Source organism: Hipposideros armiger, unplaced genomic scaffold (assembly GCF_001890085.2).
Source record: "Hipposideros armiger isolate ML-2016 unplaced genomic scaffold, ASM189008v1 scaffold_242, whole genome shotgun sequence".
Classification (NCBI taxonomy): Eukaryota; Metazoa; Chordata; class Mammalia; order Chiroptera; family Hipposideridae; genus Hipposideros; species Hipposideros armiger.
In genome coordinates this window covers 1,706,336-1,729,896 of record NW_017731592.1, presented here as the reverse complement: position 1 = coordinate 1,729,896, position 23,561 = coordinate 1,706,336, and the positions used below count along the sequence as shown (strand labels likewise).

Sequence of the window (23,561 nt, the reverse complement as noted above, 5' to 3'; positions counted from 1 at the left end):
GGATGGGTTTGGGGCCGGGGAAGAGGGTGAGTGCTTTGGTCTGGGGACACGGTAGGTGAGGGTTTGGGACGCGGGTGGATGGGCCTCAGGAGCAGAGGGGCAGGCTGGCCTGGGTGCGGACGCAGGGGCGGTGGGTGAGGAGCGCGGGGGCGCCCAGGGCAGGCCGGGAAGTGGGGGGCAGGCCTCCCCCTGGGCCGGGCCGGGGCGGCGCTAGGACCGAGCGTGGAGGGACGAGCCGGGCGGAGCCAGCGCCCCCCGCCCCCGGCCGCTGGCTCGCTCGACTCTCAACGCTGCAGAGGCTCCGAGGCGGCGGCGGTGACTCCCTCGTTCCCTCCCTCCTCCTCTGTCCGTCCGTCTGCGCGTCTGTCCGTTCGGCCTGGGTCCGGCCCGCAGTATGGCCGGCGTCAGCTTCAGCGGCCACCGCCTGGAGCTGCTGGCGGCGTACGAGGAGGTGATCCGGGAGGAGAGCGCGGCCGACTGGTGAGCCCCCGCCCCCGCCCCCTGGCCCCTTTGTCCCCGCGCCGCCGCGCCTTTGTTTCCTCCCGGCCCGCCGCCCGGCTGCTGGGAAGGGAGGGGGCGACCCCGAAATGGTGCAGCGGCCTGGGAGGGCCGGGAGGGACTGCCTTTGTGCGCGCCGGGGGAGGGGCCGGGCGGGGTGCTGTCGGCCCCGCGCGCCCCGAGGCTGCCCCAGGCGCGCGGTAAGCGCGGTGGCCCTACGCGGGCCGGAGAGGCGCAGGATCTGGACGTGTGGCCCGGGGCCGCATGGTCCTGCAGGAGCCCAGCCCCCGCCCTCTCCCTTGCCCCGGGCTCAGGGGACAGGTGTGCACCGAGCGGCCAAGGGCACCTTCGCTACCTTCTAGCGGGCGCGGACCGGGCGGGGACGGGGCGGGGACCCAGCTAGCGGAGCCAGCTCAGCCTGCCTGGCCCAGCACCGCCGGCCGGCCATAGCACAAAGGAACGCTAGGGCGGGGGAGGAGCAGAGCGGGCTGGGGGCCTCGGCGCCCCGCCCACCGGGGGGGGGGCTTTTCTTGGAGTTGGGGTGTGATGGAAAGACGTTCATTGCCACATGGCAACCGTCCAGTGACTCCTGTACCTCTCAGTGGTCGTGGAGAAGACAGAGATGAAGGGGATTGCAAGGACTGGGCAGCTGGGCTGGGAGATGCCAAGGGAGCCGGCTGGGGACCCTGGGAGGAAGCCCTCAGGCACACAAGCGTGGAGGGAGCCCCTAGAGAGAGATGAAGGGCTGAGTAGATCCACTGAGCCCCTAGCTCCATCGCACAGTGGCAAGGGGCTCTCAGCACCCTGGTGGAGGAGGAGCTGGGCTGCCCTCTTCCCCCTCCCCAGCTGTTGCCTCCCCCGAGCTCTGGGAGGGGTGGACCACCTGCTGTGAGGCTGGAGTCCCCTGGTGGTAGGAAAGCCAAGGGGTTTCCACACTGCCCCATTCAGGAATCATCCTCCCCAAAATACTCTTCTCTTGGGGCAGGTGCCTATTCCGTTCCCAGGCCTCTTCTCCTCCTGGCAGGCAGGAAACTGAGGCACAGAGTGAGGGCAGGCCTGAGGGACCTCACTTGAGCTGGCCTTACCCTCATCCTGGGAGGGCATTTTGGAAGGGACACTGACCTGGGGGCTGGAGGAGGGGACAAGTGGTGAGGTGTCCATGCCACGTTACTGCAGCACTGGCGGGCAGCCAGGCCTGGAGGGATAGATGCGGGAGACAAGCTTTCATGTCTTGCAGGTCAGTCACAGGAGAGGCCAGCACAGGCTAAGTGGGCAGGCGGCCCACCCGTTGTCCCAGCCCTACCCCTGGGGGCTGAGATCATGGGAGGAGTTCAGGGCAAGTGGCTGGCTTGGCCTAGTGGAGGAGCTGGCCTTGAGATACGATGGACCCTGCCTGAAGAGGGGCACAGTCCATCTCAGAATGCCCCCCTCATCCGCAGTCTGGGGTACTGTCTACCACTACCCCATTGCCCCTAACCTCCCCAAAGTAGAGCTCTGGAGGCCCAGTGCGAGGCCACACAACCAGTGCTGGCCCACATCCTCCTCAGTAGAGGCCTGGAATCCCACCACCCAGCAGCATCCATGTGGCCAAAGGGAGTTATTCATCACTGGCGTGCGTCACCCCCATCTGGATTGTGTGTGAGACACACACAGATGCACACACATAGCCTCGCACATGCACACATTTATTCACTCTCAAGGGCCTAGATAGCATTTTGTAAAAAGGGTATGAGGATCACATCCTGCATAGGGGTGCTTCCAGCACCGAGCCAGGGGTACAGTGGGGTCCCAGGACTCAGGGACGGACCCTACACTAAGTCCAGAGGAGGGTGTCTTGCGTAAAATTGCTGCCTGAGCAAAGGAGGCTTGTCACTGCCCTCTCTTACCTTGCCTCTGAGGGGGGCGGAGGAGCAGGAGGGGAGTGCTCACTCCTGTGGCAGGGCCTCTGAGATGGACCACTGCCCAGGTGCTGAGACCAGGGGACCCCAGGAAGTCAGGTTGTGTAGTGGGAAGAGCCAGTGTTGCCCTGAATGTGACATGACTCACTGTGTGACCACACGTAATCCTTGCTCCTCTCTTGTGTTCTTGAAAACAAGGAGACTCAACCATATCTGGGACATCAGGGCCCTTCTAGCTCTAACATCCTGAGAGTGTGATTGTCCTGAGGGGTCCACCTGCCCTCAGCCTCCCACCTTAGCTGACCCCAGCATCTCCCTGGAACTGTTACATACCCTCTAGCTCCCAACTCACCCCAGTCCAGTTTCTCTGGCCTAGATGGTTTCTTGGTATTCGTGCCAGGATCACAGGTACCGACTGGTGCCACTGTGAGCTGGTCCCTGGACCCAGAGAGTGAAGTGTGTTGGTTGACTGAGTCAGACATCCTGCCTCCACGAAGCTTAGGTCCAAGGCAGTGTCTCCAGGGGTTAGAGCTGATGAGACATGTAGATTCCTGGTTCCCCCCAGCCTGACTTCTTGCGGTTTCACCAGGTCCCGCCACCCAGGCTCAGGCCCAGTACCAGGCAGGTTCGGATGTATTTGAGAAGCACTGGTTTAGTGAGATCTGGGGCAGGCTCAGATGCCTTTTCCCATCCCTGCTGGGGTGTGATAAGTGCTCTGGGGAGGTGCGGCTCAGGGCACAGCTTCCTGAGGAGCTGGCATTGGGGCCCTGAGGGATTTCTATTGGGTGGGCATGTGGTAGAGAAACATATGCAAAGGCTCGAGGGTGGGAAATATCCAGAACTGTGTTTGGCATCCGCCAGCGGTCCAGTGTGACCCCAGTGTGTGGTGTGAATACAGAGGGTCTAGCTGAAAAGGCAGGCAGGTGGGGCTCAGGGTTGAAGGCCTGCTGAAGGCTTTGAACTTAGCTATGGTTTCGGTCAGGTCAGTGGCTGGAGCTGGAAAAGTGGCTGAAAGTGGGCAGGCAGGGGTTGAGGATGGAAGGGGCAGAGCATGTGTTCCTGGGAGTAGCAAGGGCCCTCAGAGCTTCTGAGAGGCTAATGGTCACCCCTGGGAGGTGTGCATGTCTGGAACAGTGTCTGGGAGCCAGAGTCTCAGAGTTCTGCCTCAGTTTCTCATCTTTGGACTGGGGAGGGGCAGACCCTGCTTCTCTGAGGACCCTTTGTTCCCAGTGATGGGTTAGGGCAGCCAGACAGATGGTGGGACAGCTGTGCTGGGAAGCAGCTGCTAGCACTGGGGCCCAGGCAACAGTTGGACTAGGAGCTCTGGGCCTCACAGCCCACCTGTGTCCCTTTCCGGAGGGAGGGATCCTGGAAATTGTGTGTGTGTGTGTGTGTGTGTGTGTGTGTGTGTGTGTGTGTGTTTGTCCATCTGTCCATCCTTCTCCTTCACTCGCTTCTTCCCTCTCCTCTCTTCTCTCTCCCCTTTCCCCTCCCTCCTTCCCTCTCTTCCTCCCTCCTTCATTTCCTCATCATACCTTCACTTTCCTCCTTTCTCTTCTCTTTCTTCCTCCTCTCCATTTCTCTCTCTGACTCTCTCCCTCCCTTTCTCTTCTCCATCTCCCTTGTGCTCCTGCCTCCCCGCCCTCCAAGCCCCTAGCCTCCTGCTTTGGTAGTAGGAAAAGGGTAGCTTGGGGAAGGAGCTGAGCCCTTTGGAGCATCTGCAACAGGGCCAGTCTTTCTTGCCCCAGGCCTGTCCTCCCAGGGGGTCCTCAGGAGCAGACATTTCTGCCTTCCTGTCTGTGAAATGGATGCTGTGCCATTACTGCCTAGCGAGAAAAAACTAAGGAGGAGGAAGGCTGCTAGGTCAGTTTTCTGGTGATGCTAAGGCAGAAGGAAAGGCCCGCAGTTTCAGGAGGCCAGGGCCTCAGCTGGGACAGAGGCGGCTTAGGAGCTAGAAGGCCAGAAGAGTGTGGTCACCCAGGGGCCAGAGTCTGGGCAAGAGTGAGCTGGGTGACCTCATCCCCATTTCAGAGAGGAGGAGACTGAGACCCAGGGCGGATCCCCAGGGTCCTTTGTGTTCAGGAGATTGCGGTTGGGATGGGCCAGTCATATGCCAGTTGCTGAGTTGCCATGGTTACCAGGGGATGCCCTTAGCCGAGTGAGCGCCAGGTTCTCTCCTCCCCCTTCCTTGCTGTTGTGGGGAGGGGCTGTGGGTACCAAGGCAGTGCCAGGTAGGTTCCTGGCAACAGCCAATGGGGATGAGGAACGCGGTAGCCAGGGAACAGTAACCAAGGAACCGTTGCCTTGGAATCTCCATCTCACACCTGCTTGGTGGGTTGTAGGCTGCCAGGGCCAGGGCTCTCAGGACACGACACATGGGCAGTGATTTCTACCCCCTCATTGCTTATTCCCTACCTAACCCAAGGCCCATTCTACCAGGTCCCAGGCCCTCCCCCTTACCAGTTGTCAGTTGGAGAGTGCTCAGCCAGAACCCTGTCCTGTCTTGCCCCCTCTGTGTTCCTCCTCCTCCTCCCTAGATCCATTCCCACCCCAGATTGGCGCCTGGGCCCTGACAGTTCTGAGCCACCTCTCCCTCTCCCCAGGGCTCTGTATACATATGAGGATGGCTCAGATGACCTCAAGCTTGCAGCATCAGGAGGTAAGAATTCCAGCCATTCCTTCTTCGCCTTCCTCTCCCGCCCCCTCCTCCTGTTTTTTTCCCCACCCGCCTGGCTCCAGGCCACCTTCTCTCGCCTGCATCCAGCAGACCCACGCTTATCTGGCGGGTGTCCTTCCTGGTCATCCCTAAGATCCCCAGGGTGGGGAGGGAGGGAGCCTTGTTTCCTTTTGGATTATGAGAAGACAGCCTCAGAGCGGAAGAGTGACTTGCCCAAAGTCACGCAGGGGGAGGGGGCCCAGCAGGGATGGCCCAGATCAGCCCCACTTTCTCCTGAACCTGAAGTCTTTATTTTACCTCACTGGGCACTAGTACCTCCTGAGACATGAGGATGTGTGAAGAACAAACAGTTCCTCAGTCCCACCCCAAATCAGGCGCTGGGGGGTTTAAAGGCAAAGCTAGTGCCTGCCCACCACTCTCACACCAGCAGAACTCCAGGTCCCCAGGGGTGCCTGCAGACCCACAAGAGGAGTCTTTCCTGTGGGTTCCAGGCCCTTTACAGGGTAAGGGGTCAGGAGACAGGTGTCCTGACACCCTCCTGATTCCCCCAGATGGGGGCTTGCAGGAGCTCTCGGGCCACTTTGAGAACCAGAAGGTGATGTACGGCTTCTGCAGCGTCAAGGACTCCCAGGCTGCTCTGCCAAAATACGTGCTCATCAACTGGGTATGCAGCTGTGGGCTGGGGAAGGGAACTGAGGCCCCAGAGCAGTCACTCTCCACCCTGCTCCACCCACTGACAATGCTGGAGAGAACCCCACTATAACCCTGGGAAGGGAGCTGGGCGCCTCAGGCTGCTGCCAGCCCTAGTCCTCTCCCAACCCCCTCTTTGTTGGGTACTTTGCAGGTCGGTGAGGATGTGCCTGATGCCCGCAAATGCGCTTGTGCCAGCCACGTGGCTAAAGTGGCTGAGTTCTTCCAGGTGCGAGTGGGGCCAGGGCTTGTCGGGGTGGTACCAGTCACCCAGGGCAGGGTCAGTATGCAGGTGGTAGTAACAGGAAGAAGCCATGCTGCCTGAACACACCTTCTTGCTGCAGGGTGTCGACGTGATTGTGAATGCCAGCAGCGTGGAAGACATAGATGCAGGTGCCATCGGGCAGCGGCTCTCCAACGGGCTGGCGCGGCTCTCCAGCCCTGTGCTGCACCGACTGCGGCTGCGCGAGGATGAGAACGCTGAGCCGGTGGTCAGTGTGTGCCTGGGGCCAGCTGGCCTTGCCCAGGGTTCTGCCCGCCCCACCCTTTCATTCCTCAAACTGTAGGGGTTGGAGCTCCTGGAGCACTCAGCCTGCTCTCTGAGCTCATGCCGGGCCATTTGACTCTGCAGGGCACCACCTATCAGAAAACTGATGCAGCTGTGGAAATGAAGCGGATTAACCGCGAGCAGTTCTGGGAGCAGGCCAAGGTGTGGCCCCCGACCCCAGTCTGCAGGCCTAGTTGACCCAACCCCATGTGACAGCTCTGGGCCTCTCCCCAGCTCCTTCCTTCAATAGTGTGTCCCTTCCCACACGCTCCCCCAGCCAGCTGAACGTGAGACGTATGCCTGGCGGGCTCACCCTATTTCCCAGAACCAGTACCTCCCCAGCCCTGGGTTGGGGGTGGGCAGGAGGAGCAGGGAGTCCCCAGGCTCAGGGCCTACACTGCCTTGGCACGCGTGGTTGCAGAAGGAGGAAGAGCTGAGGAAGGAGGAGGAGAGGAAGAAGGCCCTGGATGAGAGACTCAGGTTTGAGCAAGAGCGGATGGAGCAGGAGCGGCAGGAGCAGGAGGAGCGGGAGCGGCGCTACAGAGAGCGGGAGCAGCAGATTGAGGAGCACAGGTGTGCCCAGCTCCGCCCACCGAGGCCCCACCCCACGCCAGCAGGTCCACTTGGGCCTGTCCTAAGGGGTGCATGCTGGTTTATTTTCCCAGGAGGAAACAGCAGACTTTAGAAGCTGAAGAGGCCAAGAGGCGGTTGAAGGAGCAGTCTATCTTTGTAAGTTCTTAGCCAGGGCTCTCAGTCTCTTGGTCAGGGAAATGAGGATGGTGTTTGTGTTTTTGGGCTTTGTGGGAAGATCAGTGGCTTGGGGACCGTGTTGGGCATTTTGGGTACTGCTGCATGGGGTGTCATGGGGTGTCAGGCCTGCCACTTGACCACGTGGGGTCTGGCCCCTGACGGTAGAAAAAGACCTCCTTGGAGAAGCTTATACTTTAGACAAAGAAAAAATCTATCTTGACCCAGATCCTCACTGACCCCTTGTCCCCTCCCAGCAGGGCCTGAGTGGCTCAGTGTGGATCAGACATTCTTCCTGCACTTAGGGGGCTTAAGAACTGGTCCTTACAACCCAGTGCTGCAGAGTCACACAAATGAATCTGGGCTGGTGCTCTGAGCATCTAATACACTGTGTGTGTGTAGTGTCTCTTTCAGAGCAGTCCCTTGCTCCAGGGGTGCTGTCGGAACCTCCAAACATTGGGGTATCACATAGGGCCTGTGTTTTTTATTATTATTACTTTTTTAAGCTGAGCCATCCTGCCCCACGTGTTGGCAGCTCAGCGGCAGCTCAGCTCAGGCTGGGAATTGAACCGGCAGCCCTGTTGCTCAGAGCTCACTCTTGAGTGAGCTCTTAACCAACTGAGCCACTGGCTGGCCCTGCCATAGGGTCTGTGGATTGGCCTTTTAAAAATCACAGTGGAGTCAAATCCTCATCCTTTGAATGGAGTTTTGTATTTCAGAAATAGCTAAGGATGTTTAGAGCTGAGGATGGTACAGTTTAGGACAGGAGATGGGTGATAACTCAGGGCCACACCCACAGGAGACTAGGAGGGAGGAGGCAGGACACTCTGCAGGCACTGGCATTAAGTGGCTATCATAGGTTACTGCAATCTTATCAGCTCCTGGGCAGGTGAAGATGATGTGTGGTTGGTAAGCTCCAGCCACAATTATTCCTTCAACAAACCCCAGCCACCACCTGCCATGTGACAGGTGTTAGAAACATGCTGAAGAATAAGATGGGCAAGGCCTTTTTAAAATTAATTGATCAGTTTATTTTTATTATTTAAAAAAATTTTTATTGGGGAATTGGGGAAGGGGAACAGTCAAGTTGTCCTTCAATCTTAGTTGTGGAGGGCACAGCTAGCTCAGCTCCAAGTCCAGTCGCCGTCCAGCCGCCTGTCGGCAGCTCGTGACCGCTCAGCTCAAGGTGCCGCGTTCAATCTTAGTTGTAGGTGGGTGTAGCCCACTGTCCCATGTGGGAGTTGAACCAGCAACCTTGTTGTTAGGAGCATGTGCTCTCACCAGCTGAGCCATCCTGCCACCTGGTGGCAGCTCAGTGGCAGCTCAGCTCAGGTGCAGCTCACTGGCCCATGTGGGAATTGAACCAGCGACCCTGTTGCTCAGAGCTTGCTCTCTTAACCAACTGAGCCACTTGGCCGGCCCGAAACTTCCTAATTCTTAAGTGGAGGCAACTAATTAATGTGTTTTAAAAACATACTGGCAAAACAGGCCATGTTTGCGCCATATTCATCCAGTACTCATTGTGACTCATGAGAAACCCCTGGGGGATTTTAAGGTAGGAAAAATCATAGTTGAATCTGGATTTGGGGACGGTCCTTTCAGGGTGTATAGAGAAGAAATTAGGGGAAGAGAGCACGGAGGCAGGGGACTAATGAGGAAGCCTTGGTCATGATGCCGAGATCCAGGCAGCAGTGATGGTGGCGCAGTTGGCTGGGTGCTGGGATAGGAGGTTCAAGAAAAATTGGCTACAAAGCAGGGAGCACTCCTGGATGGTCCTGGGTGCCTGGTTGGATGTGGGGGTGAAGGAGCAGGAGGAGCTGAGCTAGGTGCCCAGGCACCTGTTCAGGCTAGAGATGAGGTGGCTGAGAGTCTTGTGCATGGAAAGAAGAAACCGTGTAACTGCGTGGTGAAGGGAACAGACGTGCCACCTCCAAGCCTTTTCCTGCCAGACCATGGAGGAAACATGGGCCTATAAGAAGGCCAGAGCTGCTGGTGGAGGTTCCCAGGATACTGTACCTTTGGTTTCCAGGGTGACCAGCAGGATGAAGAGGAAGAGACCCAGATGAAGAAGTCAGAGTCGGAGGTAGAGGTGAGAGTTGGTGGGACAGGGCATGTGAGGCCAGCAGGGGCTGCCTCAGTGGGGCCTGACCTGGCCCTGACCCTTTCCTCGTGCCTCCAGGAGGCAGCGGCCATTATTGCCCAGCGACCTGACAACCCACGGGAATTCTTCAAGCAGCAGGAACGGGTCGCATCGGCCTCTGCATCTGCAGGCAGCTGCGATGTGCCCTCTCCCTTCAACCACCGACCAGGTAGTCCCAGGTCCCACCCCACCTAACCTCAACTCCTCAGGTTTTGGCCTTGAGCCTCTTTGGCACCCTTTCTTGGAAGGGAAGCCTTGCCCAAGGACCCTTGGAGACAGACGGCAAGGTTGTTCATCAAGTATGCTTCCATCTACTGCCTCCCAGGTGGCAGGACTGAGAAGGCTGGGGGTGGGAGAGGTCTATGTCAAGCCTTGGCTGAGCAGTGGGCCCAGCTAGAGGTCACCTGAACAGCTTTGGCATGGGCTAAGGCGCCCCCTGGCTGTAGGGAGTGGCCCTGCGGGGGTTGAACCAAGCCCTGCCTGAGGGTTTTTGGTGCATGTGGGATGAGCTGGTGCCCTGGCTCTGGAGCCTGCACCCATTTTCCCTGTCTGGATTCTCCTTGCAGCTTCTGCCTCCCCCAAAGCACCCTTTTGCTCCCTGTCTGCTGGCCTGAGTGCTCCTGCGTGTGCTTGGTCTGTGTTGGGGTTCTAGGGTTGGGGCAGGCTCCTTGCTGTGTGTGGCTGGTGCCGGTGGGAGTCCTTTGACAGCTTGAGGCTATAGCCCAGCTTGGCTGAATGTGCACCCTGGCAAAAGGCAGCTTGGACATCCAGGGCCGGCCCTGGGGGCGGGTGAGGCCTTGGGGCCAGGGTGGGGGAGACTGACCCTCTCTTGTCCTCTGTCTCTCTCTCTCTGTCTGTCTCTCTCGGCAGGTCGTCCGTACTGCCCTTTCATAAAGGCATCGGACAGTGGGCCTTCCTCCTCCTCCTCTTCCTCTTCCTCCCCTCCACGGACTCCCTTTCCCTATATCACCTGTCACCGCACCCCAAACCTCTCTTCCTCCCTCCCATGTAGGTAGCAGCCCCAGGCCTCGGCAGGGGGGTAAGGAGGGCCCCGCTTCCCAGCAGCCCCCCCGCCCTCACTCCCCCAGCCTGACCGTTGATCTCTGGTGTTTGTCCCAAGAGCAGGTACTGCCTGCCTCTTTTCCCTGGCCCTGAAGGGGCACTGGCCTGGCTTACAGGTCTGGAGTTGTGGTCTGGCCCCTGGGGGGCCTGGGGAGCTCCCAGCCCCCACCCAGACTCCAGAGAAGAGGTGCTGACCAGGCCCCAAGGTGGAGAATCCTGGTCCCACCTGGCTCCGGCCCTCACTGACCATCTTGGGGGTTTGTTCCACAGGCAGCCACCTGGACAGCCTCCGGAGGATGGCACCCACCCCCATCCCCACTCGGAGCCCATCTGACTCCAGCACGGCCTCCACCCCTGTCTCTGAGCAGATTGAGCGGGCTCTGGATGAGGTCACGTCCTCACAGCCTCCACCACTGCCACCACCACCCCCAGCAGCCCAAGGTAAGTGAGGGGGCCCTAGCTGCACCAGGCCTCTCACCAGTCCCTATGCTGGAAACCCCACATGGCCATGATAACAACTCCCCAGGGATATGAGCCACCCATCACCCAGACTGCACTGCCCTGGAAGTGGCAGTCAGACCTGTCCTCTGAGCCTCAGTGTCTCTCCCTGGAGTGGGGATCAGGCCTTCCTCCCAGGGCTGCTGAGCTGCTTAAAAACAGTAGGTAAAGGGGCAGCAGGGCCCAGTGGGTGCTGGAGGGTGCATGGAGCTCTTAGTGGAGGCCTTCTTTCCGGAAGGTCATCGACTCCTCAGTGGGTGGGCCAGGTAGGTAGGGTGGCTTCCCAGGGCCTACATTCCTTCCTGAGGGAGCTGGTCACATCTGTCTCTTCCATTTTTGCTGTAACAGAGACCCAGGAGGCTGGCCCTGGCCTGGACAGCGAAGAGACCAGTAAGGAGGCCAGAATTGCAGCCCCTCAGGCCTGGGCTGGCCCCATGGAGGAGCCTCCTCAGGCACCAGAGCCTCCCCGGGGGCAAGGCAGCCCCACAGAGGACTTTATATTCATGGTGGCTCCGGAACAGGCTGTCCTGGCTACCCCTCTGGAGCCTGCCATAGCTGACACCGCTGTAGCAGACACCCTGGCAGCTGCTGCCATTGAAACCGACATTGCTGCTGCTGACACCGCTGTTGCCAACACTGTCACCTCTGCCAGCCTCATTGACCTATGGCCTGGCAACGGGGAAGGGGCCTCCGCACCCCAGGCTGAGCCTAGGGCCCTTACACCACCCTCGGGTGCTGAGGTCACTCTGGTGGAGATGCCCCTGTTGGATGAGGTGGTTCAGGAGCCACTGCTGCCAGCAGGTGAAGGCTGTACCAGTCTCCTCAATTTTGATGAGCTGCCTGAGCCGCCAGCCACCTTCTGTGACCCAGAGGAGACAGTAAAAGAGGAGCCCCTGGCTGCCCCCCAGGCCCCAGTTCTGCTCTCCGCTCTAGAGGAGCTGGATCAAGAGCCGGAGCCGGAGCTGGAGCCGGAGCCTGAGCCACACCTGCTGACCAATGGCGAGACCACCCAGAAGGAGGGGACCCAGGTGGGGCAGGGCAGCCTGGTGGGAGGGGTGGGAGTCAGGGCTGGAGCAGGGGACTGACCCTGCGTTGTTAGGCTTGCAGCAGTACCCCCCTTCTCTGGGACCCACATTATTGGGTGTAAGCTCCATTCCATTCCCCCTCCCTGGACCAAACTCTGCTTTTGTTCCCAAGGCAGGCATCTGTTTCACTGGCAACCGGGGATGGAATCACCGGTTGCCAGGGAAACGGGCTCAGGCTTGGTAGGTCAGTCCAAGCCTTGCTGGGTGGGACCCAGTGACCTGGTCCTTTTCTCCTACAGGCCAGTGAGGGGTACTTCAGCCAATCACAGGAGGAGGAGTTCGCTCAATCAGAAGACCTGTGTGCGAAGGCTCCGCCTCCTGTGTTCTACAACAAACCTCCAGGTAGTACTGAGATGATGGAGTGGAATTAGGGTCGGGGTGCTGGCTTCAAGTGTGGACAGGCACCCCACACACGTATACATAGCTGGCACAGCTCCCAGGGGTTGGAAGACATGGCTGTGGATCTGCTGTCTGTCTACTAACTCCCCTCCCTTCCCAACACCATAGAAATCGACATCACCTGCTGGGATGCAGATCCAGTCCCAGAAGAGGAGGAGGGCTTCGAGGGTGGAGATTAGCAGTGGTGCCTGCCCTCAGGCTGCCCTTGCCAAGGCCACCCACCTGCGCCAGCCTCTGGCCAGATGGCCTGCCGCGCCTGCACTGGAAGCAGCTCCGCCTGGCAACCACTCCGGATTCCGGCCCTGGCCGGGGACTTGGCCACTTCCCTACCCACAGGGCCTGACTTTTACAGCTTTTCTCTCCCTTTTTTTAAAAGTTGATAGGAGACTTGTACAGTTGACCGGTTTTTCTCCCGTTGGTAGTTGAGACGCTGTTGCAAATTCCACCCCCTCCCTGCCCGGTCCAGATTGTAGCGCTTAGTCCTCCCTGCTCACTCAGCTGGCCGGGGTGGAGGCCTCACCCTGCTTGGGGCCTGGCGTCGGGGGGAGCCCTGGTGGGAAAATGTCCCCCCACCTCTTTTCCTAGTTTTATGTTTCTTGGAAAAATATCACTTTGTATTCTCTGTCCAGGGCTTCAGATATTTTGCACGAATTTGAAAACATGGCAATAAACGGCTCGCGGGCTCTGGCTCCCTGGGACCCCCTCCCCGCCCTTCTCTTAACCCCTCCCCACCCGGCCCAAAGGAAGTAGCAGGCCCAGCTGGGGCCCCTCAGCTTCCCAGCCCTTTCCTGCCCTCCTCCTGCTGGGCGGGTCCCAGGCTGGAGGCCTTAGGCGCGATTCAGGTCAGGGCTATGGGTGGGGCCAGGGGCTTGGGTGGCCCCTCCCCAACTCCTCCCTCTTTGCTTGGGTTCCTTTTTCACATTCAGTAACTGTTTTTTGGAAAGCACAAACTTATGTAACGGGTCGTGCTCATGTCTGTTAATAAAGAAATCCAGATCCCTTCGGGCCTGCTGCTCCGGGCCTCCAAGGGCGGATCTGGGGTGGGCCGCCTGCCCTGACCCCCATTCCCAACTCTACACTTCCAAGGCCGCAGGGGTGCCCGCTCCGTGATTTCACGGGCAGGGAAAAGGGGGGTCTGAGGCTCCCGGGGGTAACCAGCCTGTGGTTTGAAGCAGGCTGACTTCAGATTTAGTTCTACACTATCTGGCCACTTTGCAGCGGAAAAGCGCATTCAGGTTTGGTCCTGCCAAGACCCATGCACACCTGGCCACCTGAACCTTGGACGCAAGCAGTGGGTGACCTCTCCGCTTGTACCAAACCAGATCACACACCTTTATTATCCTCAAAATGTAACAAACGGGGTAAGAAATCCCTCCCTCCCGCGCCCCCCCTCCCTCCCGCAGTCCAAGGGAAGCATTTAAAAAGCCCCACAGTCAGGCCAGGAGTCCGCGGGTGGGGCCCGGGACGCCGGGCGCCGCTCTATACGGCTGTAGTCCTCCCGAACAAGGGGATGGAGACCGGCAGGCGCCAAGCTCCGTGCTCCAGCGGCTCGCGGCTGCCGAGTTCCGAGTCGGTCCAGCTGGGGAAGACCCGGCGGCTGCGGTCCGCCTGCAGGCAGAGTGGAGGGCAAGGCGGCGCAGGCCGCGGGGCGCTGGGCAAGTGCAGCGCCGACGTGTAGCCTCGGTCAAGGAAGAGCGGCTTGTAGCTGGGCGGCGGCTGTTCCTGTTTCTCGGAGCTGTCGCGGCGGCTCAGAAAGGGCGTGACGATCTTGCGGTACAGGCCGCGCGTGTCCGTGAGCACCTCGCTGTAGGGCGGCGGCGGCTCGGCCATTAGCACCGCCTCTTCGTAGCATGGTGGCTTGGACATGTCCGATTCCGCTGCGGAATGGGAAGCGGTCCGAGGACGTGAGGCCACCCGTCCCCAGCCTCCCGCATAAGTCCTGGCCAGGCGCCAACCCCAGGCCCAGCCCACCCCCTCCTCCTGGGTTCTCGGGGGAGGCTGTACAGGGGAAACTGGGCGGGTCAGCCGTGAGCCCGCCCCGCGGCCGAGACCCCGCCCAGTTCGGTGGCTCGTGTCGGCCCTGGCGTAAGTCACTACTTACCTTGGCGCGGGTAGCTCCAGGGACGCGGCGGCACGGAGAGATGCGGCGGCGGTGGGTGCGGCAGCGCGTGGTGGTGTGCGTGCGGGTGCGCGTGCGGCTGCGCGGGCCCGTGGTGCAGCAGCGGGTGCACGTGCACATGCTGGTGCGCGTGTGCCGGCGCTTCGAGGCGGCCGCGGTGCGGCGGTGGCGGCGGCGCCAGGCCAGGAGGGCTGCCGGCCAGGCTGCCCTCGAGCTCGAGGGGCTCCAGCTCGAGGGCGCGCAGGTTCTGCTCACGCAGTCGTTCCTCCTGGCGCCGTTTGAGGCGGCGGCGCAGGAAGCTGCAGAAGCAGCAGAGTAGGACAATGAGCCCCCAGATGAGCCAGAAACCGGCGAAGCACGTGAGAAACGTGTAGGTGCCCTGAGACATAACCATGGCGGCGGCGCAGGCGGCGGGTCCTCGGCTGCTTCACTGGACACTGGGCTCCTCTACGTGGCCCCGGGCCCGCGCCACGCTCCCAGGCGCAGCCAGTGTCACCTGGGGACCCGCGGCTGGGGGCTGCCTGCGGCGGGGCTCAAGTCGTGCGCGCGCCGGCGGGGGGCAGCAGCAGTGGCGCCCGCTCCTTTCCATGGCGCCGGCGGGCGCGCGGGCGGGCCTCACCCGGGGCCGCGCGGGACCTGTGGGACAGACACAGGGCGCGATGAAGGCGCACTGCACTGCAGCCCCTGATGACTGCCCTGCCCACGCTGGTGCCCTGCGCAGTCCCGGGGAAGCCTCCTCTGCCGGAACCCCCGCACTCCCCGGGGGCCCGGTGACGTCACCGAGGATGACGTCACGCCTCGAGGTTTCCCGGGTTTTCCCAGATCAAAGATCCAGCCGCCACCGCTGAGCCGAGGGGACTCCAGGAAGGCCAACAGGGGGCGTGCGAAGGCCAGACTCGGCCTCTGAACGAGGGAGATGCGCTACCCGCTTCCCCGGGGTACAGGGTACCCCAGCCTAGAAAGGGTTTCCGAGGTCCGTGGGCAGGGCGCTTAAGAGGAGCCTCAGCGCCGCTTCGTACCGGCGGGGAAAGGGTGGCCCACCTCCTAGTGCTCCCACAAGCAGCCACTAGCCCCCAGCTTCAGCCCTGTGCAAGTGCCTGCTGGCCCCTGGCGTTCTATGTCTTGTACCTGCTCCCACCCAAGAACAAGACACGTTCTAATATCTTGTACCTGGCTGCCCAAAACATGGAATAACCCCGTCCGCACCGTGGCCTCCCAGCTGTCACTGCTCTTGCAGCGGGGCTTGGGCAGGTGGCTCCGGCTGCTACTGCATGCCACCTGCCTTTGTATGCGCGGATTGCCCGCCTGCCCTGCGTGGGCTATTCCCTCTCCTTTTCTCTAGGTCCCTCGGCTTGCCGAATCCCAGTTCGGTTGCCTCCTACTCTTGCTCAGTCCCTTTGGCCCTGCCCTTCTAATTCCAGAATGCCAGGTCACTTCCCTTCAATTCCTTTCTCTTTCTGCAGAGGAAAGGAAAAGTAGCTTGTCTTTGGTACCACCTGGTCCCACATCACTCCAGATGGGCACCTCTCCTTCCATCTCTTCACAGCAGGGTTGAGAGGAAAAACTTGCATCCTAAGAGGTATGTAGGAGGGAACCCTACATACCGGTGACAGATGGCAGGCGACTGACTTTTCACCACGCCCGCAGAACAGAAATGAGCCCTTCAGTGCTTATACCCAGGGGCTTTCACATACAACCCTTTGGGGTACCTGGAATTATTCCTATTTTACAGGTAAGGAAGGGGGGAAGCAATTAGCTATGTAGATGGCAGGTGGCAGTGCTATAATTTGAACCCAAGCCTGGCCACAATACCCTAGTCTAAGGTGGAAGAGTGCTGCTGCTTGAGCTGCTTTGTGGGTCTCTTCCAGGAGTCCCATGGATGCCCCTATCCTCAGTATGTCCAAGGCACACACACATTCAGGTCTGGGGGCCATGGTGGGCCTGAGCCCCAAGCTGAGGGCTCCACATCAAGCCATCTCAGACTGCTCTGGGGGGAAAGCCAGGCCACAGGCTACCCCAGATGGTTCCTGTCTGACTCCACAGCTGCCTTGTGCCATGTGCCACTTGGTGCCCATGCCAGTCCCTTTCTCCTGGGCCTGTGTTCCAGAACAGACAATGGCAGGAACAATAGCTCCACCCGCCCCCTCGTCAACCCTGCCATGAGGCTGCCATGGTGACGCAGCCCAGATAAAAACACGATGCTGCCAGTCACTGGGAATTAATTAAATCTGTTGTTCTCCTTTTCCTGAGCCCACAGGAATTTTCAGGAATGCTCTGAGGAAGCTGGCACTAACTAGGCCTGCAGAGCACGAACAGCTCTGGGTCAGAAAAGGCACTTCTGGGGCTGGAGGTGATGGAGTTTAGCTGAATTAGAAATGGACTGTCTACTGAGTGTCAGGCCTGGTTATCAGCCCCTTTCCATGTAGCATCTTGTGTGATCTCCAACACCAACTTCTCACTGGGAGTCCACTGGATAGATGTGACAAGCTCAGAGAGGGAAATGAACTTGCTTCAGGTCACACAGCTAATAAGGGGAGGAGCTAATATTTAGCCTGAGTCTGAATCCAAAGTCTGTGTCAAAACACCTTACCTCACATGACAACTGAGCTATACATGAAAAGCCCAGTGTATGTGAGCACTGGTACATGAGGACTTGGCAGCAATGGGAACACTGGGCAGACTGGCTAGCTTATAGCCAAAATGTACCTTCCTGTTCGTTCCCACCAAGGCCCAGAACCTTCTGGCCACCGACCCTCAGCTCAAGAGTAAGAAAAGGCGGGCCAGCCGAGTGGCTCAGCTGGTTAAGAGTTGGCTTAAGAGTACGAGCTCTGAGCAACAGGGCCACTGGTTTGATTCCCACATGGGCCCGACTGACACTGCACCTGAGCAGAGCCGTCGCTGAGCTACCACCAGGTGGCAGGATGGCTCAGCTGGTGTAACAACAAGATTGCCTGTTCAATGGTGGCCTATGCCCACCTGCAACTAAGACTGAACTCAGCACCTTGAACTGAGCTGCTGCTCGGATGGCTCAGTGGATAAGGTGCTCTTAACAATAAGGCTGCTGGTTCGACTCCCGCATGGGATGGTGGCTACGTCCACCTGCAACTAAGATTGAACACAGCACCTTGAGCTTAGAGGCCACGAGCTGCCGACAGGAAGCCAGATGGCGACTGGTGCCCTCCACAACGAAGACTGAAGAACAACAACTTGGCTGGTTCCCTTCCCCAATTCCCCAACACTGTTCCCCTCCCCCAACTCCCCAATAAAATATTAAAAAAAAAAAGAGTAGTAAAAGGCTACAGAGTGAAGGAGAGATGGGATAGCAGCTCCAGGGTTAACCAGGGACAAAAGACAGGGACCATGCCGAGGAGCTCAGCTCAGCTGGCTGGGCATTGGGACAGACTAGGACAGGCCACACCCAAGACCTGCTGGATACCACTATGGCGCCTTAGCCAGGAGGCAGGAACCACTGCTGCATTTTACAGACTAGGCCACTATGTGTCCAAGAGAGGAAGTCTCACAGCTGAGCTAGCCCTCTGACCCCACACTGATGCCAACGCCCAGTTTGAGTGGGCAGGACCCGTCTGAGGCCTGCTTCCTGCCCAGTATCTGGCCCACAGGAGTCACTCAGTCCATCTCATCTAACCCACAGTGGCTGCTCCATCCATCATCGTCAGGACATTCATTCAGAACTTTCTAAATGTGATTCTAGACCGGGCCAAGCTGCTCAAAGGCTCTCTGAGGAGCCTGTCATGCTCTTGCCCGTGTCTGGGGACCCTTCCTGCAGACCCTGCTATAGCCTCTTGCTCACAGCTGCTCACCTCCCCCAGCCCCTCCAAACCATTCACAGCAAATACCTGCTCCTTGTCCGACTCCGGCTGTGCTAGGAGTGGTACCTTCAGATGGACTCATCCTTAAGCCTGCCATTTTATGATTTGTTTTCTCTTTTCTTACTTTCTTGACAGTTAGTTAAACATTTTTAAGGATTCTATCTTGATTTATTTGTAGTTTGTGAGCATACTGCTTTGTATGGTTTTCTGAGACCACACGCTCACTGGGAGTACAGCAGGGGGATGAACGCAAGGCCCAGGGCGGGGAGTGAGTTTCTTAAACTCCATGTCACCTCAGTCTCCTCCTCAGTGACCATGGTGAAGACTGAGCTAATCCATGCAAAGGGCTTGGAGATGCTCAACAAACATTAGCTGATGATGGAGGCTTCTGAACTGGGGCTGCAAAGGTGTGTTTTTGTCCCCACGTTGCTCCCCGCCCAAGGGCTGGACACAGATCGTTGTCGCAATCATCCTATGAACTGGGTTAGCATTCTTCCCACTTGACAGATGAGAACACTTGGCTCAAAGAGACTAAGTGACACCCAAGGTCACCCAAATCTCTCATTTTTGGGCCTGGTGCTACCCTGCAGGCACCTACGATACTCCCCCTCTGCATGAAGAACCTCAGCACCCCAACCTCAGACCCCAAAGATCTGCTACTGGGTTGTTTATCTCAGCAGAGGGCCCACCAGTCACTCCATCCACCAAGTCCTCAGTGCAGTGTGCCTTCATCTGTCCACTTCCTTTGGTCCCCCTTCCAGGACACCAGCATCTCACCTAGGCCCCTATTACCATGCCTGCCACTTCTCTCTCTACTTCCGCACTGTGCTCCTGCCCAGCTCACCCACTCTCTCCACATTGCTCATCCCCCCAGGCCCTCTCTGGCCTAAACCCTCCAGCCACTTCCCACTGCCTCAGGAGACAGCCCAGCTCTTTAACATGGTTAGACTGAGTGTCTCTCAAACTGGCGTGAGCCTCAGAGCCACGTGGAGCTTGTTAAGAGAGAATGCTGGACTCCCCGTGTGGTAGGTCTGGGGTGGGGCTGGAGAGTTTGCAATTCTAACAAACTCCCAGCAGATGCTAGTGTTGCTGGTCCAGGGAGCAAGTTGAGAACCACTGACCTAGATCGTGGCCTCTGAGACGAGCTCCCTCTAAGACCTCTTGAGCCTCACCTCTCAGCACCTGGTGCCCCATCTTGCACTGCCTAGCATTCTGCTTTTTCTCCCCCAGGGGCCTGCCACACAGCCCCGCTGCTCTGGCGCCAGTGCTTACCACTGAGCCTCATGGCCTCATCTGTCACTTCCCTGGACAAGTCAGCACCGAAACACCCCACCTCCCAGGGCTGGATGAGCAGCACAGTGATTTCACAGTGTTCTGCAGTAGCCTGTGTCCACCACCAGAGGCTGCGTCTGTCTGATCATCTGACACACAGTAGCTCAAAAACCACTTGTTGAAAGGAGTGACTGACTGGAGGTGCCCAGTTACCTGTTTGGTCTTTTAGCCGTAGAGACAAGGAACACATCAAGAGCTGGGTCTGCATCCAATTCATTCCTGAGAAATGTTGGCCATTCATCAAAATGTCACTGAGAGAGAAGCTGTCACCCAGCTCTTGGCCCTTGCAGGGTGGTTTATAAGCAAGCTGAGGACCATACATCTAAGTGAATAAAAGGAAAGACTACATGGAGACACATGCAAGGGCTCTGGGTGGGCAAAGGGAAGCCCAGGCAGCTGGGGCTCTGGGTCATGAGGTTCCTTGGATGTGTGGCCAAAGCTGCTGTTCAGGTGAAGGGACAGGGACTAAGACCAGGGACAGAGGAGGGAGGGAGGAGAGTGGGGTGGAATAAGGTGGCTGCCAAACTGTGCTGTGTGACCTGCACACGCCAGGCCTGCTGCTAGCCTCTTTACATTCACTATCTCAGTGACACTCAGGAGGTGGCTGTTGCCACCCCCATTCTACAGACAAGGAGCTGGGGCCGGCTCAGACCCACATAGCCAAGTGGTTGTGAAACCCAAGTGACGGCAAAGTCCGCCATCCTAGCAGGAAGGGCATTTCAGGGAGGCACTGGTGACATTTTTACACTCCTCCCACACCAAGACAGATGAACTGAAGCCAGAGAGAGATGACGGGAATTGTCCCAGCTGCCACAGCCAGCCAGATGTGGAGCTGGCCAGAACCTCTTTTCCAGCTAGAGCAAGGTACTGGCTTGGCACCCTTACCTGTAGATAGCATCTCTGTGACCCAACCCTGGCACCAGGCTAGGAACCTAAGGCTTGGGGAACTGCAAACAGGACAACAGAGACTGGGGACCCAGCGACTTGTGGGCACAGACACTTTACTTGGGTAAGTATCTACTATACTCAGATCCATCCCTCTAAGGGAGTTGGCTGCACCTTGGGGGTGGAAGGGGGATGAGGATCCCCTCTTTTGTGGGTAGCCTGGTGTTAACACACAGAGCACTGAAGGGGGCGCCCTGGGTTCAAATGTTGTTTCTGCCCTGCCTGGGCTGTGTGACCCCATCCCAGTTATTCTCATGCCTGAGACGCAGATTCCTCACATGTAAGACAGGGATGATGAGACTTGCCGAGCAGCATAAGGGAGGCACAAAACTGATGAGGGAGATGAAAAGAATTCAAGACCAGCATACACGGCTACACACAACAAACCAAATGCCAGCACCCTGCAGCCTCAAAAGGTTCAAAAAATGTGGAAACCAGCCTATGGCGCTACGTCTATACATGCTCGAGGGTGGCCTGGCAAAAAGTGCTGTCATTTTACCGTGGACCAGAGATCTCAGCCTCGTGACTCTCAGGCTAGACATGGCTGCGTTCTGTGGGCCCACAAGAAATTTTTTAAAATATTCTGATTAGTTGCCAACATTTTAAAACAAGATTATACATAAAAGTATGGATTTCTGGCTCATCTTGAAAATTGGACAATTTGGTCATACCAAATGCACATTCTCATATGGTGACACAAACTGCAGCTGAGTAGCTTCCTGGCCCACCTCACTCATTCCATTGCCCCCTGGGCCCTGGAGGCATTTGGGTCTCCAACCCCTGAGCTAGACTGAGCACCCACAGGGGCCAGCACCACATGAGCTCATCTTTGCTAAATTCCTTCTCCCACAGCCTGGCTGCAAGCTGATCAGGCCATAGAGCCCACAAACAAAGGACTAGGGCCTGGGGACAGTTTCCCAGGGGACTGAGGCAGCCCTCTTCCTGCTTGGTCTTCCCTAGAGAGAGAAAATGGAGGGAGGAAGGGAGAGAGCCAGCCCGGCAACAGCACAGTCCTATAGAGCATCTGAAGAGCAAGAACTGGCCTGATATTTCTGGAAGAAGGAAAGGTGTACCAAGGTCAGAAAGACAGCATTTGTTCACTGGAAGAATGTGAAAGAAGGTTAAGAATGCTCCTCTAGAAGGTTCTACAGATCTTTCCTGCCTTGCTCACAAGAGATGTGAAGTAGGCAGAGGGGCTGTGCCAATAGACAAACCTGCACTGAAAACCTGGTTGTGTGACCTTGGGCAAGTCACTATCTTCCTGAGCCTCGAAGCCTTCACCTCTACAGTGGGAATGATAAACTTACCTTGCACAACTGTTGTAAGGATTAGGAGACAATGGATGCAGAGCCCTTACCACAGGTCTCACACAGAGCAGGAAGGGAATGAAAGGGGCCTGTGAATAATCCCCAAAGCACTGCTGCCTGTTGGAGGGAGACTAGGGCTTGACTCAGGGTACCACCCATCTATGGGCATCTATGCCAAGGCCTCAAATGCCTGGGGCAATGGTCACCTCTGGTGGCCGGGATACCTCCCTGGATGGGAAAGAAAAGCCAAAGGTGGTGGTGGTCAAGGCCTTTGGTTGGCAGGGGCTGGCATCTGCTGAGTCAAGCAGGTGAGAGCTGGCCAGAGGGTCATTTTCCCCCCCAGCATGCTGCCCACTGAGGGGAGGTTGGAAGGGAAGCCAGAGGTCATTTCCTCTGACTCAACTGGCCATTCTCCTCCCAGAGGAATCCCCTGGGGGTCAGAGCATCTCCATGCAATGCTGGCCTGCCTGCCCACCAACCTGCATGCTACCCAGCACAGTCTGGGCTTTGTGCTCAGACAAGAAAGGGACACTTGTGATCCAGACAATGGGCCGGGCGCTCCCATCTGGCCGGGGCTTCAGCTTCCCGGGGTCAGCAGTGTCTTTTCCTCTGCCCCTGCCCACGCTGCTCCCACCCCACCCTGGAGAACGGTGGCTTGGAACACTGAGCAGAGACCCACCACCGGCCCAAGCCGCATTTGGCACATGACCCGGCCATGAGGAGGAGGGATGTGAGCTTCTTTCCTCTCTCCTGGTAAGGAACATACCTCTGGGGCACCCAACTTGGTCGCCTCATTTCGCAGACGGGTGGTGGTAGCGACGGTGGGGATGGCAGGGCACAGACCCCGGACCCAGCCTTCATGGCTCCTCCTGCCGCGGCAGGCCAGGACACCCCCACGTTTGCAGCCACCCCAGAAGCCCTGCTGAGACGACTGCAGCCACGTGGGAGCCAGATCGTGCCCGTGGGGCGCTCGCCCCCCACCCCCACCCTCGACCGTCTGTGGAGGCAGGCACACCCAGACCGGCCAGGGGGGCGAAGTTCCCTCCACCGCGAGAGGGAGAGCCCTCGTATCCCCTCTCCCCCTGCGACCCGAGGCTGCGGCCCCGCGTGGGATGGGGGAGGGGTGGGAGGGGGCGTCGCCGCCCTGCAGTCGCGTTGCCGGGGAGCGCAACCCCGTTGCTGTGGCAACCGTTTCCAAGCGAACCGGTGGCTGCTCTCGCCCCGCTCCGGCTCCCTCGCTCATTGGCGCCCTCCCTCTTCCTGCCTCCCTCCCTCTGGTGTGGGCTGGGGGTGGCGCTGGCCGGGGCGGGGGTCTAGGGCGGCGACCCGGGGCCAGGGAGTGGAGCGGCCGGCCGGGAGGGGCCAGCCACGGGACAGTCTTCCGCCCTCACTCCGTGCCCGCCCGCTCGCCGCCGCCGCCGCCGCCGCCGCCGCAGTACTCACGGGCCCAGACATCCTCCTGGAGCTTGTCCTCCTGGCTCTGGGCGGCGCGGGCCCCGCGGACAGAGCCCCCGGCCGGGAGCAGCGGCCGGGAGCAGAATACGGTAGCGCTGGGTTGCTGACTGCCAGCGAAGGCAGCTCGGAACGCTGGCTGGAGCCGCGGGGCGCGCGCACGGGCGCGTACACGGCGCGTCCCGAGTCCGGCGTGCGCGCGCGCAGCCGCTAGCATAGGGCTCCCGCCCCCCACAGCCGAGGAGGCTATCCCTGGAGCCAAAGGCACAAGACCCTCACCCACCTGCAGCGCCGGGCTCGCCTTGCATAGAGAATGCGCACGCCAAGCCGCACAC

General features: G+C 58.9%; 2 protein-coding genes across 8 annotated transcripts; one reads left to right on the top strand and one right to left on the bottom strand.

Annotated features, from left to right (window-relative positions):
• The first annotated feature begins 80 nt into the window (after window positions 1-80).
• On the top strand, window positions 81-13,243 carry DBN1 (drebrin 1). Of its 3 annotated transcripts, none has more exons than XM_019655521.1 (15): window positions 81-480; window positions 5,000-5,055; window positions 5,625-5,737; window positions 5,918-5,992; window positions 6,108-6,254; window positions 6,395-6,472; window positions 6,732-6,883; window positions 6,976-7,039; window positions 9,087-9,146; window positions 9,237-9,366; window positions 10,068-10,205; window positions 10,530-10,700; window positions 11,106-11,785; window positions 12,082-12,184; window positions 12,350-13,243. In XM_019655521.1, the coding sequence occupies exons 1-15, from the start codon at window positions 395-397 to the stop codon at window positions 12,418-12,420; spliced, it is 2,124 nt and encodes a 707-aa protein (XP_019511066.1). In that variant the 5' UTR covers window positions 81-394; the 3' UTR covers window positions 12,421-13,243. The 3 variants fall into 3 exon arrangements, with proteins under 3 accessions (XP_019511066.1, XP_019511067.1, XP_019511068.1); XM_019655523.1 differs by having other exon boundaries at window positions 411-480; window positions 4,934-5,055; XM_019655522.1 differs by lacking the exon at window positions 10,068-10,205.
• Window positions 13,244-13,549: 306 nt separating this feature from the next.
• PRR7 (proline rich 7, synaptic) lies at window positions 13,550-23,304 on the bottom strand. 5 transcript variants are annotated; one of them, XM_019655530.1, is made up of 4 exons: window positions 23,218-23,232; window positions 19,676-19,844; window positions 14,343-14,996; window positions 13,550-14,118 (listed from the first exon to the last, which is right to left on the bottom strand). In XM_019655530.1, the coding sequence occupies exons 3-4, from the start codon at window positions 14,752-14,754 to the stop codon at window positions 13,721-13,723; spliced, it is 810 nt and encodes a 269-aa protein (XP_019511075.1). In that variant the 5' UTR covers window positions 14,755-14,996; window positions 19,676-19,844; window positions 23,218-23,232; the 3' UTR covers window positions 13,550-13,720. The 5 variants fall into 5 exon arrangements, with proteins under 5 accessions (XP_019511075.1, XP_019511072.1, XP_019511074.1 ...); XM_019655527.1 differs by lacking the exon at window positions 19,676-19,844 and having other exon boundaries at window positions 23,218-23,304; XM_019655529.1 differs by lacking the exons at window positions 19,676-19,844; window positions 23,218-23,232 and adding an exon at window positions 22,541-22,613.
• Between the last annotated feature and the right edge of the window lie 257 nt (window positions 23,305-23,561).

Bases quoted from the DNA above. Each gene is read 5' to 3' on its own strand.
- DBN1 (XM_019655521.1), top strand. From the start codon at position 395: ATGGCCGGCGTCAGCTTCAGCGGCCACCGCCTGGAGCTGCTGGCGGCG. The intron at 10,206-10,529 runs GTAGGTAGCAGC...TTTGTTCCACAG, and splicing joins CCTCTCTTCCTCCCTCCCAT to GCAGCCACCTGGACAGCCTC. The intron at 11,786-12,081 runs GTGGGGCAGGGC...TTTCTCCTACAG, and splicing joins CCCAGAAGGAGGGGACCCAG to GCCAGTGAGGGGTACTTCAG.
- PRR7 (XM_019655527.1), bottom strand. From the start codon at position 14,754: ATGGTTATGTCTCAGGGCACCTACACGTTTCTCACGTGCTTCGCCGGT. The intron at 14,119-14,342 runs GTAAGTAGTGAC...CCCATTCCGCAG, and splicing joins CTGGAGCTACCCGCGCCAAG to CGGAATCGGACATGTCCAAG.